The sequence below is a fragment of the Pelophylax lessonae genome, assembly GCF_965119305.1.
Source record: "Pelophylax lessonae genome assembly, chromosome: 6".
Lineage (NCBI taxonomy): Eukaryota > Metazoa > Chordata > Amphibia > Anura > Ranidae > Pelophylax > Pelophylax lessonae.
In genome coordinates this window covers 183536015-183555790 of record NC_138773.1, presented here as the reverse complement: position 1 = coordinate 183555790, position 19776 = coordinate 183536015, and the positions used below count along the sequence as shown (strand labels likewise).

General features: G+C 45.3%; 1 protein-coding gene across 2 annotated transcripts in view; it reads left to right on the top strand.

Moving 5' to 3' along the window:
* The window catches only part of GULP1 (GULP PTB domain containing engulfment adaptor 1), a 788491-nt gene that overhangs the window by 740770 nt on the left and 27945 nt on the right, over positions 1 to 19776 (top strand). For both annotated transcript variants that reach the window (XM_082260575.1, XM_082260574.1), the window contains one exon: positions 13702 to 13796. In XM_082260575.1, the coding sequence (XP_082116701.1) occupies positions 13702 to 13796 (95 nt within the window). The remainder of the gene's footprint in view (positions 1 to 13701; positions 13797 to 19776) is intronic.

Sequence of the window (19776 nt, the reverse complement as noted above, 5' to 3'; positions counted from 1 at the left end):
CAGCACAGCAGAAGAGGGAGCAGGGTGCAGAAGCGGAGCGGCCGTGCCCTAGACACTACGCCCGCTACTGCCCAACGCAGCAAGGGAACGAGCGCACCAAAGTCAGCTCAAAGGAGTTCTCTAGCGTGGAAGTTCTTTAGAAAATGTGCTGATGACAGGACACGAGTGGTTTGCACCCTGTGCAATCAGAGCTTGAAGCGAGGCATGAACCTTCTCAACCTGAGCACAACCTGCATGATCAGGCATCTAAGTGCAAAGCACGAGCTGCAGTGGAGTACACACCTTCAAAACCAAGAAACGTCTCTGGCTCATCCTGCTTCCTCTTCTGCTGCAGTCTCGGCCGCTCCAGCCACATCTGTAGTGATACCGGCACCTGCCACCCCGCAAACAGACGATCTGTCAGCAACACCACCACCTGGGTCACCAACAACCATCTCCACAATGTCCCGTGGAAGCGTTCAGCTTTCCATCTCCCAAACACTTGAGAGGAAGAGGAAGTACCCCCCTACCCACCCGCGATCCCTGGCCCTGAATGCCAGCATTTCAAAATTATTGGCCTTTGAAATGCTGTCATTCCGTCTGGTGGAGACGCACAGTTTTAAAAACCTTATGTCGGTGGCTGTCCCACAGTACGTCGTGCCCAGCCGCCACTACTTTTCCAGGCAAGCCATCCCTTCCCTGCACAACCAAGTGGGGGAAAAAATCAGGTGTGCACTGCGCAACGCCATCTGTGCCAAGGTCCACCTAACTACGGATACGTGGACCAGTAAGCACGGTCAGGGGCGTTATATCTCCCTAACGGCACACTGGGTAAATGCAGTGGCGGATGGGCCTGAGGCGGATAGCAATTTGGCGCATGTCCTTCCACCACCGAGGATTGCAGGGCGCTTCAGTTTGCCTCCTGTTCCTAACTCCTCCTACTCCGCTTCCTCATCCTCTACCGCCTCCTCATCCGGACAGCGTAACACCTTCACCACCAACTTCAGCACGGCCAGGGGTAAACGACAGCAGGCAGTTTTACAACTTGCCTGTTTGGGGGACAAACCACACACCGCGCAGGAGTTGTGGAGGAGCATGGAACAGCAGACAAATGAGTGGTTGCTGCCAGCGAGCCTCAAGCCCGGCCTGGTGGTGTGCGATAACGGGCGAAATCTCATAGCAGCTCTGGGCCTAGCCGGTTTGACGCACATCCCTTGCCTGGCGCATGTGCTGAATTTGGTGGTGCAGAGGTTCCTTAAAAACTACCCCGATATGTCAGAGCTGCTGCAGAAAGTGCGGGCCGTTTGTGCGCACTTTCGGCGTTCTCACCCTGCTGCTGCTCGCCTGGCAGCGCTGCAGCGTAACTTCGGCCTTCCCGCTCACCGCCTCATATGTGACGTGCCCACAAGGTGGAACTCCACCTTGCACATGCTGGAAAGACTGTGCGAGCAGCAGCAGGCCATAGTGGAGTTTCAGCTGCAGCACGCACGCGTGAGTCGCTCTGCGGAACAGCACCACTTCACCACCAATAACTGGGCCTCCATGCGAGACCTGTGTGCCTTGTTGCGCTGTTTTGAGTACTCCACCAACATGGCCAGTGGCAATGACGCCGTTCTCAGCTTAACTATCCCACTTCTATGCCTCCTTGAAAAAACAATTCGGGCGATGATGGAAGAGGATGTGGCACAGGATGAGGAGGAGGAGGAGGATGAAGAGGTAACATTTCCAAGGCTTTCAGGGCAGTCATTCGCAAGGGGCTCCGAGGGTGGGTTCCTGCACACGCAAACGCCAGGGACGCAATTGTCCAGCAGGGGCACAGTTCTGGAGGATGAGGAGGATGAGGAGGAGGAGGAGCTGGAGGAGGAGATGGAACCATGTTCACAGCAGGGTGGCACCCAGGCCAGCTCATGGCCATCACTGGTGCGTGGCTGGGGGGATACAGAGGACACGGACCATACACCTCCCACAGAGGACAGCCTTTCGTTGCCTCTGGGCAGCCTGGCACACATGAGCGATTACATGCTGCAGTGTCTCCACAACGACCGCCGAGTTGCCCACATTCTAACTTGTGCTGATTACTGGGTGGCCACGCTGCTGGATCCCCGTTACAAGGACAACGTACCGTCCTTAATTCACTCACTGGAGCGCGATCGCAAGATGCGCGAGTACAAGCGCACGCTGGTAGACGCCATGCTGCTGGCATTCCCATCTGACAGCGGGGCCACAGTGGAAGCACAAGGCAGAGGAGGAGGAGGAGGAGGTCGCCAACGCAACCAGGGCACCGCCAGCACCTCAGAAGGCAGGGTTAGCATGGCCGAAATGTGGAAAAGCTTTGTCAGCACGCCACAACAAACAGCAGCACCAGCAGCTCAGATGGAACGTCTTAGCAGGAGGCAGCATTTTACCAACATGGTGGAGCAGTATGTGTGCACACGCCTACATGTAGTGAATGACGGGTCTGCCCCCTTCAACTTCTGGGTCTCCAAATTGGGCACATGGCCTGAGCTTGCCCTTTACGCCTTGGAGGTGCTGGCGTGCCCTGCAGCCAGTGTATTATCTGAACGGGTATTTAGCACGGCTGGGGGCGTTATAACAGACAAGCGCAGCCGCCTGTCCAGAGACAATGTGGACAAGCTCACGTTCATTAAAATGAACCAGGCATGGATCCCACGGGACTTTTCCGTACCTTATGCAGAATAGCAATGGATACCGACCTTACCCACCCATTGTTCCATTTTTGCTCTTTCTCACTCTTTTGGGGTGTACCCTCATTTAAAATTTGTGAAAAGAAGCAGTGTTGGCTACCTCGTCCTCCTCCTCAGGGCCAGATTAATGTAGGGTCTATTGGAGCTGCAGCTCCAGGCCCCTACCTTTTATATAGGCCCCGGGTTGGCCATATTCACTGTTACCGCTCTTCTGTCACTTGTAAACACAGAAGTCTGGCTTCTATGCTCGCTTCCCCAGGCAGCACCCTCAGAACCTCCCCACACAGCGTGAAGGCCGGACAAGGAGGGACAGTTGGCGATGCATGGATGTGTTTATGGGCTTCAGAGACAGCATCCCATGTTGAATTAGGCATGCATGGCTGCACCCTTCCTCCTCTGGGTGCATGGCAAGGCACGGCCCTAAGGCCCTTCAAAATCCTCAGCACCAAGCCCATGATGCTGTTAATCCGGCCCTGGTCCTCCTCCACCGCCGCTTCCACCTACACCGCCCATAGGTGTGCGCAGCCTATTGCATTAAGGTGTGCACCCCAAAGTTGAAATACACATGCATGTGTTTGCCAGCAGGGAGAGTAATGTATCGGGGCCATGTACCTGTAGGCAAGGAGAAATAGAGCAGAGCAGGTCCCAGGGAGATCTTTCCCATCTCCTCACTGGCAATGCTATGTGCCCTAGGTGATTAGGGTGTGCCCAGGCACACCCAGCACACCCTGTGCGCACGCCTATGTCACCGCCACATCCACCACCACCTCAACCTCCCTCCTACTCCATATGGGCCTCGTCCTTCAGAGATGAAGAAGAACATTGTTTTATTTTTCTGTTTTTTTTTGTTGTTTTAAGTTATTTCCCTATCCACATTTGTTTGCAGAGCACTTGCCATGCTCTTAATTACGTTTTGCTGCCATTTGCAGCACTCTAGCCCTTTCCTTTGGTGTTTTAGAGCCATTTTAGTGCCTTAAAGTTCGGGTCCCCATTGACTTCAATGGGGTTCGGTGTCCGGGAAAAGTTCGGTAAAAGTCCGGGACACGGACCCGGACTTTTTTTTAAAGTTCGGCCGAACCCGTCGAACACGGACATCTAGGTGTCCGCTCAACCCTACTCCTGCGCCAACAATAAAATGGTAATGATATAGTGACTTGGTTGAAATAGCTGCTACTAACACCTGAATGTGTCCCCAGACCTAAAAATGATGAATGAAAAAGATGCTGCACTACTAACCAAATATTTTAAAGAAAGTAAACTATCCAAAGACGTGTGAATTTACAAATAAAACTATATTTTAAATTAAAATATAACTATATTAATATATATATATATATATATATATATATATATATATATATATATATATATATATATATATATATATATACATTTTTTTTTTCTTTATATTTATTTATTTATTTCAGGTACTTATATAGCACTGTCAATTTACACAGCGCTTTACATATACATTGTACATTCACATCAGTCCCTGCCCTCAAGGAGCTTACAATCTAAGGTCCCTAACTCACATTCATATATATATACTGTATGTGTACCATCTAAATCACATACTGTATATTACATAAACATAGTGCCATATCTTAAAAATATGCAAACACAAATTGCTGAACATTTATCACTTGGCACCCGCGCTATAGCTGAAAGACAGGTACAGCGCGGGCTTAAAATGGCAGGAGGGCATACATGGAGGTCCTCCCGTGCTCGCGCTGCCCATGCAGCACACGAGCGGCGCACTCCATGATTGTAGAGTCCTTGGGACAGATTGGAGTAAAGGGCAATGACAGCTGATCACATGATGTAAACAGAAGCCAGTCATCGGCTTATTTTTCCTAAGGCTGACAGCGTGAGGAGAAAAGAATAAAGCTGATTACCGGCTTCTGTAAGAGTGACATCGGTCCCACACGGTGACCACCAGTGCTGCTTAGTGCCCACCTTCTGCTAACCAATGCCCATCAGTACTGCTAATCACTGCCCACCATTGCCACCTATCAGTGCCCATCAGTGCCGCCATTTAGTGCCTCTTCATCAGTGTCACCTATCAGTGCTGTGTATTAGTGCCACCTACCAGTGTCTATCAGTGCCGATCAGTGCCTCCTATCAGTGCCGCCTCTAAGTGCCCTTCAGTGCGGCCTATCAATGCAGCTTAATCAGTGCCCCCTGATCATTGCTGTCTCATCAGTGTGTATCAGTGCCCATGGTTGCCACCTTATCAGTGCCTATTTGTGCCCATCAGTGCAGTCTATCAGTGCCCATCAGTGCAGCCTCATCAGCGCACATCCATGAGGAAGAAAAACTACCTGTTTGGAAAATTTTATAACAAACCATGAAAACTGTTTTGTTTTTTCCAAAGTCTTCAGTGTTTTTTTGTTTGTTTAGCAAAAGATAAAAAAAAACCCAGCGGTGATTAAGTACCACCAAAAGAAAGCTCTATTTGTGTAAAAAATGGTAAAAAATGTATATGGGTACAGTGTAGCATGACCGCACAATTGTCATTCAAAATGTGACAGCTCTGAAAGCTGAAAATTGGCCTGGGGGTATATGTGCCCAGTAAGCAAGTGGTTAAACAACGTATATATTTTAGATTGTAAGCTCTAACGAGCAGGGCCCTCTGATTCCTCTTGTTCCAAATTGTATTGTAACTGTAATGTCTGCCTTCATTTTGTTAAGCGCTGCGCAAACTGTTGGCGCTATATAAATCCTGTATAATATAATATAATAATAGCAATAAGTCTCTTCTTAAACATCCAGTAATGAAAATATGTATTCCTCCGTGCTCTTAATCTCCCACAACAATACGGATGTAGGCGTGCTCCTAAAATTATAACACATGTCCCACTTCAAAACTCTCACCTCCAATCAATGAAAATCATCCACCAAGAAATCTCAAATTTATGAACACTCCCTAGTTCTGTACATTTATTCTGCAACATTCTATCCTGGTATATGCTGTGCAGTACCATCTGTGCTCAACCGTGCTCCATTCTGCATGCTGTGATGTACACTTCAAACTACATTCAATGTGCTTTACTTTGCCCAGACAGTTCCACTCTGTACACAGTGACAAGTGACCCAAATTCACTCTTTTTGTATCTTTCTTCTGTGTATTTTTTGATACTCTCCAAACATACACGAGCTGTTTGATTTGGTAGCGATTCAGAATAAACTAAAGTTGAAGTTTATTCTGTGTCAGTGGAATTGATGCTACAAAGAGGTTTAACATCTAATTTAGGACACAAGGTATGGTTTACTGTTCAAGTAGATACTGTATGTAGCAGTATTTCCAGGCCTGTAGCCTGAGGTGGGTCTGCCATTGTTACTGGTTACCTCTCCAGCCCATGTGAGCTGCGGCCCTGGATGTGAGAACTGACACATTGACAACTCCGGCATCCTTGTTTTGTTGCTTTATTTTAGTTTTAGGGGATAGGAGAAGGGAAGGAGTGGGCTACTCCTTTGGCTTGACTATGTACAATTCTGAGACTTTTGTAGTAAAATGCCTGTTAGCGCTGTCTTGATGCTAGCCGACGTTAGCCAATGCTTACTGGCGCTTTGAACACACTGTATCTCTGAAAGCTGTGCTGGAACTCCCACTTAAGTCTAGTAGATCCAGGACTGTGGAACATTGAACATCTGACACTGCTTGCACTGCAAAGTCACTTACTACTCTCTCCAGCCTTGCCCTGGCTTGAGGTAGCTTGCTGTGTATTCCTGTGTGGCTGCAACTCTCAACTGATGCACTCACATTGTGCATTAACTCTTCAGGGCCCAAACTGCAGGCGCCCCCTTTACCACTTCAGGGTCCTCAACCTAGGTACTAGAGATCGACCGATGATCGGCAAAGCCGATATATCGAGGGTTGATATGGACTTTCCCCGATATATAGGAATCGGCTTTTTTTTACAGATATTGCTGATATTTTCGTGACGTCATTCCGTATGTTGCGTGCACACATTCTGCCTTCTAACACTGACTCCCACGCCTGCGCGCCCCGTACGTGACATTTCACCATGCGCACTACACTTAAGACCACCTCCCACAGCCTCGTGTTACAGCCAGCTGCAGTCCGGTCACGCTGCCAGCCATCCATCCACCCACAGGCCCTGGCCACAACAGGATGCCAGCCCAGCGAGCAAGCAACCAGCCACCCAGATGACACCAAGCCAGCCACCCGCAGCCACCCACCACCATGACCAGTGTTCCAGCAAGCCAGCAGCAGCTACCCACTACAACAGGCCAGGGGGTGAGTGAGTGATTGACACCAAACCAGCCACCCACACAACAACAGGGTGACCCCAAGCCAGCCCACCACCACAGTGTTCCTGCAAGCCGGCCACCCACCACAGTGTTCCTGCAAACCAGCCACCCACCACAGTGTTCCTGCAAGCCAGCCACCCACCACAGTGTTCCTGCAAGCCAGCCACCCACCCACCACAGTGTTCCTGCAAGCCAGCCACCCACCACAGTGTTCCTGCAAGCCAGCCATCACAGTGTTCCTGCAAGCCAGCCACCCATAACAGTCTGACACCAAGCAAGCCAGCAACCACAGTGTTTCTGCAAGCCACCCACCCATAACAGGCTGACATCAAGCTAGCCAACCAGGCACCACAGAGACTGTTCCTGCAAGCCAGCCACCCACCACAGTGTTCCTGCAAGCCAGCCACCCATAAGAGGGTGACACCAATCCAGCCAGACACCACAGTGTTCCTGCAAGCCAGCCATCCATAACAGGCTGACACCAATCCAGCCAGCCAACACAGTTTTCCTGCAAGCCAGCCACCCATAACAGGCTGACACCAAACAAGCCAACCAGGCACCACAGAGACTGTTCATGCAAGCCAGCTTCCACCACAGTGTTCCTGCAAGCCAGCCACCCATAACAGGCTGACACCAATCCAGCCATCCACCACAGTGTTCCTGTAAGTCAGCCACCCCTAACAGGCTGACACCAATCCAGCCACCCATAACAGGCTGACACCAATCTAGACAGCCACCACAGTGTTCCTGCAAGCCAGCCACCCATGAGAGGGTGACACCAATCCAGTCAGCCACCACAGTGTTCCTGGAAGCCAGCCACCCATAACAGGGTGACACCAAGCCATTCAACCAGCCACCACACACAGACTGTTCCTGAAAGCCAGCCACCAATAACAAGGTGACACCAGTCACCAAGCCAGCCACCCACCCATCCATAACAGGATGACACCACCAAGCCAGCCAACCAGCCACCACACCACAGACTGTTCCTGAAAGCCAGCCACCAATAACAAGGTGACACCAGTCACTAAGCCAGCCAGCCACCCATAACAGGGTGACACCAAGCCAGCCAGCCACCACAGTGTTCCTGCAAATCAGCCACCCATAAGAGGATGACACCAATCCAGCCAGCCAGCCAGTGCCACCACAGTGTTCCTGCAAGTCAGCCATCAAGAACAGGGTGACACCAAGCCAGCCACACTGCCAGGTGTCAGCCACCACAACCCATAACAGGGTGCCAGGGTGCCAGTGCCAGCATCCGCAGCAACTTCAGCAGCAAGCCATTGCTTTAATATATGTTGTGTCTTTCAAGTTTAAATGGAGATGGATGAGAAGAGAAAGAGTAAAAGTGTGGTCTGGGACTATTTCTCGTCTCAACCATCTCCAGGAAAAGCAGCAGTGTGCAACACATGTACAAGCAACATAAGCATGGGATCAATAACTGCAAAAAAAATACCTCATATTTTTGGGCCCATCTGAGAGTTCATCATATTGAATTGTATCATGCAGCACAGAAAAAACAAAATGAATATCAATGTGATTTTGAAATACCTCCTCCACTAAGCCAAGCTACACACTGAAGAGTGAGAAGTATTATCGAACCAAAATGCTGGCAAAGCTACACCAAAAGTTAGTTGACAAAGTAAAGGCTTTGCTGCAACCAGAGAATGCTGGCAACTCACTCTCATTCACGACGGACTGCTGGTCACAAACAGAATCTGAGTCACTACTCATTCTTACATGCCACTTCATTGACAGCGGATAGACAAAAAGGCATTTGATGCTGAATACAAAAGTGATGCAATGATCCCACACAGAGTACAGTAGAGAAATGTTTCTAGGCATGCTTGATGAATGAGGATTAAACAAAGACCGAGTGATGCTTGCGCAACTTAGAGACAGTGGAGCAAACATGCCTAAAGGAGTGAGGCTTGCTGATATGTCAGACCTCTGTGTCATCATGGCACACAACAGCCTCCAACTTTCAAATGATGGTCTGTCAAGCCAAAGAGCTTTGCTTGATATATGCTTTGAGAAGCATGAAGAGATTAAACATGTTGCGCTTGCAAGTCTTTCGAATCCTCAATACAAGAACCATGCTTTCTCTTCTGCATTCCACTGACTCCAGTCCATGCATTGGCTAAGGCGAAACAATGGCTGACAGAAGATATGGAGGTGCAGGAGGTTCCTCCTGGCCAAAAGAAAAGTCCAGAACACTACTTTTATGAAGAGCAGCATGCTGAAAAAACAGACAAATGTCCAAAAATACGTCAACGAACAGAAGAGAATCTGCTTTGTCACCGTCAAATTGATCAGGACATTTTCTATGTTTTATTGGGGCCTCATGCGGAGGATTCAATTTTTCTGAATCTGCATCGATGAGCCTGGGTGATGAACTTCATCTCTATTTGAAAGAAGCCGTAATTGACAGAAGTCATCCTCTTCAGTGGTGGAGAGAAAATGAGGCAAAACACTTGCTTCCCATGCTAGAAGATACCTCTCTCTCTCTCTCTGCTCATCTGTCCTCCACTCCTGAGCATGTTTACGAAGTTGCAGCATTGTTTGAACAAGACAGAAGACCTTTAACAGGTGACCATGAACATGCTGAAATGTTCAGTTTTCTGCATTATAATATTGTTCTACTTAACTGGGAGTATTGAAAAGTGTTGAAACTGTCTAGCTGTTGCCTAGCTTTTTTTTCTAGCAGTTTTGCACTGACTACTGTAGTTGCAGTGAGTGCCCTACTGCAGAGGTAGTCCGTTGAGTGACTCCAATCCACTGTCTAGCTGTTGCCTAGTTTTTTTTCTAGCAGTTTTGCACTGACTGCTGTAGTTGCAGTGAGTGCCCTACTGCAGAGGTAGTCCACTGACTCCAATCCAATCCACTATCAAGCTGTTTCCTAGCTTTTTTCTAGCAGTTTTGCACTGACAGAACTGCATTAGTTGCAGTCAGTGCCTTACTGCAGAGGGTAGTCCTCCACTGACTCCAGTCCAGTCCAATCCACTGTGACATTGTGTAGCTGTTGCCTTGCTCTTTTTCTAGCAGTCTTCCACTGACTGCACTGCATTAGATGAAGTCAGTGCCTTACTGCAGAGGGTAGTCCTCCACTGACTCCTGTCAAGTCCAATCCACTGTGACATTGTGTAGCTGTTGCCTTGCTCTTTTTCTAGCAGTTTTGCACTGACTGCACTGCATTAGTTGCAGTCAGTGCCTTACTGCAGAGGTAGTCCTCTTCCACTGACTCCAGTTCATCCAATCCACTGTGTATGTGTATTTTGTGTAGCTGTTGTTGTTGTTGCCTAGCTTTTTTTCTAGCTGTTTCACTGACTTTATTGCAGTAGCATATTGCAGTGCGTGAGTCCACTACTGCAGCACTTTTATCATAAAAGTGCTGCAGTAGTGGACTCACACACTGCAATATGTTACTGCAGTGCAGTCAGTTTTATGCATTAATGCACAATCAGGATGTGAATGCAAAGCAAATGTCCCTGGAATTTAAGTTTTCATATCAGTTTTTATGCAGTTAAGGTGTGAAGAACGAGCACTTAATATTAAAAATGTTTATAAATAAAGATTAACATGTTTATTAAGAGATTTCTGTCATATTTTGTGTTTTTTTTGGGTAATTTTTACATGTGTGAAAATATCGGCCAATACTGATATGCGATCAGCAAAATATCGGTATTGGTATCGGCAACAAAAAAACAATATCGGTCGATTACTACTTGGTACCCCCTCTATCACTTCAGGGTCCTCTGACTAGGTACCCTCTTTACACCTAGCTGACACTTTGGATCCTAGAACCTTCTTTGGAGTGGTCCCCACTGACTCTAGGCAGACCCCCAGGGGCAATCCTCAGTACTCACGACCTGTGTAGGCTTTCCTGGGACTGGACCCCTCTCGCTCTCCGCTGGTTCTCGGCACCCTGGATCCCCCTTAGCTCAACTCAGCACTCTCTGGATTTTCAGGCAGCACCCGAGACATCCGCTTCCTCTGACCGGAGGAGAGACAGCCATCCTCTCCCTCCTGGGACTCTGCTTCCCGCCAAAGACAATGAGTCATGCCCTCCCTCAAACTTATACCCACTCCCAGAATCCTTTGCGGCAGAATCTGCCTTCTGAGGTAGTTACAAGCCTGAATGTATCCCTGATTGGGTTTCCTCCACTTCCCTATGAGAAGCCTCTCACAGAGCTAGTGGGGAGACTCCCCCTTCAACAGACACACCTGGAAGCCATGACACCCTACCAAAAAGAAATCATGGCCCTGCTGTTAGGCAGACAAAACCCACTATACATTTTCCTAGCACCTACCTGTAGGGTGCTACATGTATAATATTAATAATTCTCTGAATATAAAGCTACTCTTTCTAGGGTCAAAACTAGGAAACAAGGGGGTGGGGGGTCAGGGGCACTGCCTGGGGTGCTGCAGTGAGAGGGGTGCCACCATCCCCATGCTCCAGAGGGTCCATGCAGCCTTCCTGTCACACCTGGGCAGGAGGGGCAGTGAAGATGGCATTCACTAGAACCATATGACTGTATTTTCCTCATGCAGCATGTGAAAGCTAGCTTCTCCTCTTCTCCCTTCCACCAGTATTCAGCGACTGCAGAAGGAAAATACAGCTGATCAGTTCTAGTTAATGCCACCCCCACCTCCCCTTCTGTCCAGGTTCCACTTTTTTCCTCATTTACCAGCCCCTTCCATTTCTGAATAAACACAGTGAGTGATTGGCTCCTGTGTCCATTCATAGCTGAGGCATAGTAAACTATTTACTAAGCTTCAGTTTGTGAATAAACAGTAAGCTACTCAGCACAGAGCACCCCTACTAATCCGCACTAAAGGTAAGACTTGAAATAACGTCATTCAATCCTCACATTTGCAGCATATTAGAAGGGGCAAAAAAAAAAAACAGCCCAACTTAACTCCTTAATAAGCCAACCATGACTGTAGAATAAAGGGCCAATTTTATGCTACTGTAGCCTTTCTTGAATCAACCTGCACTAACAACCCCAACCCATGCTTCACCTCCTTTGAACTATTTACTTCTCTCCTTTTTGGACGGCTGAACCTGTGCACGGAGACCTCATAGAAATATATGGGGCCATTACCAGAAGTAGCTCCAGTGTCAAGAATGGTCCCATACAAGTCTATAAGGGCTAAATGCAAAGGTGAGATTTTTTTTCTCTGGAGAAGGAAACATTGCAAACTTAAATAAGGTAAACAAGGGGTGCTTTTAAAAAAGGTGGATCTACCACTGTGTACCTGTCAACATACATACCGGTGCATCTCATAAAATTAGAATAGCATCAAAAAGTTAATTTATTTCAGTAATTCAATTCAAAAAGTTAAACTCATATATTTTATATAGATGCGTTACACACAGAGTGATATATTTCAAGCATTTCTTTCCTTTTAATTTTGATGATTATGGCTTACAGCTAGTGAAAACCCAAAGTTCAGTATCTCAGAATATTAGAATATTACATAAGACCAATAAAAAAAAGGATTTTTAATACAGAAATTTTGGCTTACTGAAAAGTATGTCCATGTACAGTATAGTATGCACGCGATAATTGGTCAGGGATCCTTTTGCATAAATTACTGCATCATTGCGGTGTGGCATGGAGACAATCAGCCTGTGGAACTGCTGAAGTGTTATGGAAGCCAAGGTTGGTTTGATAACAGCCTTCAGCTCATCTGCATTGTTGAGTCAGGTGTCTCTCATCTTCCTCTTGACAGTACTCCATAGATTCTCCATGGTGCTAGGTCAGGCGAGTTTGCTGGCCAATCAAGCACAGTGATACCATAATCATTAAACCAGGTATTGGTACTTTTGGCAGTGTGAGCAGGTGCCAAGTCCTGCTGGAAAATGAAAACAGCATCTCCATAAAGCTGGTCAGCAGAGGGAAGCATAAAGTGATCTAGAATTTCCTGATAGAGGACTAAGCTGACTTTGGACTTGATAAAACACAGTGGACCAACACCAGCAGGTGACATGGCTCCATAAATCATCACTGACTGTGAAAAATGTTGCATTTAATTTGGAAATCAAAGTCCCAGAGTCAGGAGGAAGAGTGGCAAGGCACAGAATCCAAGTTGCATGAGGTCCAGTGTGAAGTTTCCACGGTCAGTGATGATTTTTGATGAAATTGAGTGCATACTATAATGTACATGGACATACAGTACTTTTCAGTAAGCCAACATTTCTTTATGTTCATGTACAGTATAATATACCAAAATGCGCAAAGACAGCATTTTTAACATTCACATTAAGAAAGGTGCTATTTCTCAGCATTTTGTTGCGCTGGTAACTACTGTATATGCATTAAAACATTGCAAGGATGTCGCACTAGTACAGAGGTAAAAAAGAAGTGGGGATGGGGACATCAGTGCAAGTTATTTCAGGTGTGAGTTGTGGCTTAGAGGAGTTTGCATTAGGCTGTCATGAAAAATGCTAGCTGAATCATTTCTATTGGGTTACTGAATGACAAAACTCTGTGTCAAGTGGACTTGAGTTCCCAGGAGCCTCTTGGTGAGGCTTCTGTTTTTTTTTAAAGCATGGAATGAGCATCTTTAAAAATTAGGATGTGTTTATTTCCCACCTGGTAATGAGTATTCAACCAAAATTTCATGGTCACTGTATGTTACACATTTAAAATGGATTAAATAGTCATTTAAAAGAACTATAAAAATTAAGATTATTTAATGTTGCTCTTATCTGGCTATCACATTTTATTTTTTGCAGAAAAAGATCTGTTTGGGGCAGAACCATTTGATCCATTTTGCTGTGCAGTTGGTGATTTCCCTCCTGATATTCAGTCCAAACTTGAAGAAATGCAGGTAAGTCCTTACATGCTTATTTATGAATTAAATGTGTTTAGGAATTTTATAATTTTAGGTTTTATCTGTAATTCTGAACTGAACAGTCATTTAATAATATAATTTTTGCAGTGAACTATAATTAAAACATGTACGCACACAGCTCTACCTAATGGGAGTGCCAGATGGCAGGATTCTGGTTCAGTCACCCATGCTTGTGGATTAACTTGGCAAACATCTTGCCAATCAGTCCTGCAGGTAATCAGTGCAATTGTTTAGTTTTAGCTAAAGTTACTTTTAAAATTCTTAGATATCATAAACATTAGAAGTAAGGCAATAGACTGATGTAATTGGTGTAATCTCAGATTATCATTCATCTGTTTATTCACCACTTCTTGGAACTGTATTTTACAATCAGATAAATATTCCTTGGAAAGAAACAGTCATGCAATCACAGCACACATTTGGGTTTACTAACTAAAGTAATAGAGCCTGCTCACCTAGCAAACTGGAAATTCACTGCTAGTGCATGTTCACTTTGCAAAGTAAATGTCAGTAAATACGGTGCACCTGTGTTCAGAATACCTGATCATGTAAAAATGAAAATAAAAAAATGTTTTTTTTTTTTTTTCTACCAGATTATTGGGCATGTAGAAAGAACATAGCTTTACATTATTTACTAAAATTCACTTTGCTATGTGAAAATACATTTTTCTACATGAACAGGCTTCTATTCCTTTAGTAAATCTAGCCTACTCTGTATATGTACTTTCATACTGTATATGTGTGCAGATGTATAAATTCCTTAACCACCTCTATACCAGCATGTTATACCCCCCTTTCCAGGCCATTTTTCAGTTTCCATTGCTGTGACAGTTTGACTGACACTTAAGCCCCATACACACGATCAGAATACTGTACAAAAAATACCACTTTAGAAGCGATCGCACCACAATCGGATCGTTAGTACACGGCTTTTGTCTGAATTTTTCCGAAGGGACAAACACGAAAATGTTTCTCGTACGATAACAGATCATGCGATTTTCCTTTTATTAGTACAGTTTTCATCCAAAAACACAATACAAATACATTACATCACTTCCGATTTTTATTTTTTCGTATGAGAATTCTTATACTTTACTAACCTATTCATTCTTGATGTGGAGACTAGCATACAAAAAAAAAAAAAAAACAGATGATCAATGTACTAGGCTATACTTTCATACAACACTGTACCCAAATTATTTAATTACATTTTTTGAGACAGGTAAAGCTTCTTTTTGGTGTATTAATAGGCTCTGTTTTTTTTTTTTTTTTTTTTTTACACATTGTAAAAAACAATGCTTCGCTTACTTTCTTTTAAAAAAAAGATGTCAGACGGTACAACACACCCAAACATGATGACTAGGGCTCATAAGGGAGGAAACACGTTAACATAAGTTTGTGTATTTGATTAGATTGTATCCCTATGGGTATTGAATACAGAAGATTTTATGTGCTATGCACACCGGGATGCCAACCTTTTAATTTGTGGACCCAAAAATGACCTCTGTAAAGTAGACATTCCAAAAATGATCTATATTTTACCACAATTTTTTGAGAAATAAAGAAATATGCTGGTTTAGAAGTGGGTAATAAACACATGAATTATAAAAAAAAAAGAAGTGGTTAATATTGTGTATTATTACAGTCTAAGGCTCCTTTCACACAGTAAGTCCATCAAACGGACTCCGCTTTTCTCAGCGGGGGATCGATCGGCCGATCCCCCGCTGAGCAGGAGAATGACAGCTGTTCTCCGCGCTGTGTGCGGAGACACAGCTGTCACAGCCCCATAGATCTCTATGGGGGAATCAGATGAGAACAGACCGTCGGTCCGTTCTCATTCGATCCGCTGGACGGATGGAAAATAGGGTTTCCATCCGTCCAGATTTGACGGATCGGATCGGGTGTCAGTGGACATGTCTCCGCTGCCATCCGATGCCCCATAGAGATGCATGGGGGGACCGTTCAGATCCGCCAAAAAAACGTACAGGCGGATCTGAACGGTCCGCCTGTGTGAAAGGGGCCTAATGCCTTTAAACAGTCACTTCACCACAAGCTTATGTTTAATTAATTTGGGGAGGTGCCAGGCAGACTTACCCTCCTGGGTTCTTTGCTCTGCCCTTCTGCCACAGAGTTTTCCTACCGCATTCTTCTTAACATCATTAATGGTGGCATCAGAAGGGCAGAGTTCAGACCTTATCACAAATATTTGTGGGGGGTGGATACACCTTTAAAATATGGAACTTTCTATTGGTGCACTAGATACGATGTATTAACAATTTACAGGTCATATACAGAGGAAGGAGGAGGTGAAAGGGGTTAATATTCACGCCACATACAGTGAATGCAGATGAGGAGGTTATTGGACAGATGCGCAGGTTAGAGAAGTGAAATGGTTTTTATGCTGTATAGGCACTATACGGACAGGATAGAACTGAAATGTTCAGAATAGGGTGGTGGTGGAAGGCTTGGGAATGAACCTACAATCAAAGTAATACTTTGAATCTGCTGCTGCCTGTGATCTTCAAAAGACTTATCAATTTATTACTTTACTTCCTCTGTCCTCCCCTTCCACTGTTTACATTTGAGATCACCGTGATAGTCTTTCACAGAAATTACAAGGCACAGAGACACTCTGATTGGTTCTGTGCCTTTTGCCTCTGCTTTCCGCTGGGTGAACAATACACAGAGCGAAGTTTTAAAAATCTGACTTAGAATAGCTGCTTCCCTTAATGGTTGTTTTACTATAACAGACCGAAGTTGACGGGTCAAAGCATTGCAAAATATGTGTACTCTATGTGCAGAAAACAGGTGCACTGACAAGAATGCAATAAGTATGAAGTATTTATTTCCGGATATCCAGTAAATAATTTAGTTTGTTGTCACTGTTTAAAACCTGTCTTAATTATTATGTCTATGTGGTTTCTCCTTGTGCTTTCATGGAACTATAGCGACAAAGATGGTTAGTATTATACATACTTCTTTTTTTTTTTTTTTAGAATAATATGCTTTTTGGCACATATTATCATTACAAATATGCTTATACTTTTGATGTTGTGATTTTTATTTTTTATGCAGCTGGGGTGTTCATCTTCTTCCAAGATCATTTATTTATATATACAATATATTGTATATTTTGTTTATCATGATACCTCCACTCCACCTGATTGGGCAACGGGTAGAAGCAAAGCATTGTATTTGTTTATCAATCTTTTTTTGTTTTATTGTATTATTGTTATTCAGCTACTTGGTCCCAATTTTTTTTTTTTCCAATAAAAGTTTTATTTTATTTAAAATAAGAGAACAAGATACAGCGATGATCAACATACATCTAAATCAAGCGTAACACGCTTCTTGGTACATAAACATTTGAAATTATTAACAAAGGTTTATAAAACTTAATACACATTTTGAAAGGTGGGGGGGATGTAGGAAAAGCATGAATATATACAGAATCGATTTAGACAATCGTTTATTAGTTAACGGTACGGCATGACTCTTCAGAAAACAATTTGGATCTAAGATGTTTATAGCTGAATAGCCAAATTGTTTGAGGGGAGACATCCCCTCACAGCCCTGGTGTAGGGGGGGGGGGGATGTCTCACCTCATGTAAAAAGATAGTTTGGAGTCCACGAATGACAATATGTATTCACATGCATTTATATGTGGACTAATTGTGTAATGCGTTATGGTTGTTGGAAGATAGTCCCATCTTTGAGTTCTGTGTATTGGTTTGTGGTTCTAAAGTGCAACCAACATGCCCAGGTCTGTTGACATGTCCGCTGACACGCGCTGCTATCCAATCCGATCCTGTCCATGAAATCCAGACGGATGGAAACCCTTTTTTCCACCCGTCTGGAAGATCAGATGGGATAAGATTGGATGAAAACAGGCAAGTGGTTCGTTTTCATCTGATCTCCCTTAGAGGAGAGCAGGGATCTGACAGGTCCGTCTCTGTAAAGTAAGCGGAGATGGACCTGTCATCTGCCTTCTCAGCGGGGAGCAGTGGATCAATCTACACTGAGCAAAGCGGAAAACCCATGTGAAAGGACCATAGTGATTTTGGATCAACTTCATTTTATATACTTTGTTTATATATATGTAATTATTGTAGTGTATCTGTTTTTTCCTTATGTTCAATCATTGCTTTAGAAATAAACATTTAACACGTGATAAAAGTTTCACAGACCCTTAGAGCCGGTTCACACTACCACGACCAGAAAGTCGCCCCGTGACTTTGAAGAGACTTGTTTAGAGACTTGGAAGAGACTTGTGCACTACTTTGAAGAGATAGGCGACTTTGTCTGTGGGGAATGCCTGGCTAATCTCTTTCTTCTTCCTGGAAAGTCTGATAACAAGTCGCTTCAATTAAGATAAGGAGGCGACTCCCATTGAAGTATATGGGACAGTCGGATCACAGGTCGCCTCAAAGTAGTACAGGACCCTTTTCTGAAATCGGAGCGACTTCAGTAGTGCCAATTAAGACGGCGCTGATTGATTAACATTGCTTTTGTTGTGTCAAGCGACCTGGGGCTACACAAGTCGCCTCACAAGTCGTGCTAGTGTGAATGGGCTCTTATAGGTTCTCTAAAGAGAGAGCAAAGCAAGGTAGCTTAAAGCTCCCCCCTGTTTGACAGAAACCGCCTACCTATTCCCAGGAGAAAAGTTACTGCTCTGATTACTCAAGTGTAAGTTCTGTAACCAACCATCTTCTTTATTACTAAATAGTCATGCTAGTTATATAATAAATTATTGTCTTTATATTTAGGAAATATTAACTAGTTCCCATCCGCGCTACAGCCTATATACGGCTGCAGCGCGGACTCAAATTTTCGGGAGGCCGTTTTTAAACGGCCTCCCAGTGACACGCCCCCCGCGCTCTCCCGCGAGCGCGCAGCGGGGAGAATCTGTGTCGGCCGTGTCCCTTGGACACGGCCGATCACAGATCGTGGTGAATGGCCAATCACAGCGGCCATTCACCACGTGATCGGATCATCCAATGAGAGATGATCTCATATGTAAACATATGAGATCATCTCTCATCGCCGGCGCTCCTTCCTCACACGGAGCCTGCAGTGTGAGGAAGGAGGGAGAGCTGCACAGCGCCAGGGACAAAGAGACATGTAATCAGGGCACTGATCACCAGTGCCCTAATTACTAAAAGGTAAAAAACATACACAGTGCCCCCCCCATCAGTGCCCGCCATCAGTGTCCCCCATCAATGCCCACAATCAGTGCCCATAGTGCTGCCAGTCAGTGCCCATCAGTGCCTGCTCATCTAGGCACTGATAAGCACTGACTGGCAGCACTATGGGCACTGAGTGTGGGCACTGATGGTGCTGCCCATCAGTGCTCATCAGTGCTTCCCATCAGTGCTCATCAGTGCCACCCGTCAGTGTCCATCAGTGCCATCCGCCAGTGCCCATCAGTGCTGCCTCTCAGTGCCCATCAGTGCCGCCCGCCAGTGCTGCCTCTCAGTGCCCAGCAGTGCCACCTCTCAGTGCCCAGCAGTGCCACCTCTCAGTGCCCAGCAGTGCCGCCTATCAGTGCCGCCTATCAGTGCCGCCTATCAGTGCCACCTATCAGTGCCACCTATCAGTGCCGCCTATCAGTGCCACCTATCAATGCCGCCTATCAGTGCTCATCATTGCGGCATATTAGTACCTCCTCATCAGTGCCCATAAGTGCCACCTCATCAGTGCCCATAAGTGCCACCTCATCAGTGCCCATAAGTGCCACCTCATCAGTGCCCATCAGGGCAGCCTATCAGTGCCCATCAGTGCCGCCTCATCAGCGCCCTTCAGTGAAGGAGAAAAATTTATTTTCAAAATTTACTCACAGAAAATAAGAAAAACTTTTTTTTTTTTCAAAATTTTCTGTCTTTATTCTTTTTTTTTGTAAAAAATAAAAAACCCAGAGATGATTAAATACCACCAAAAGAAAGCTCTATTTGTGTGA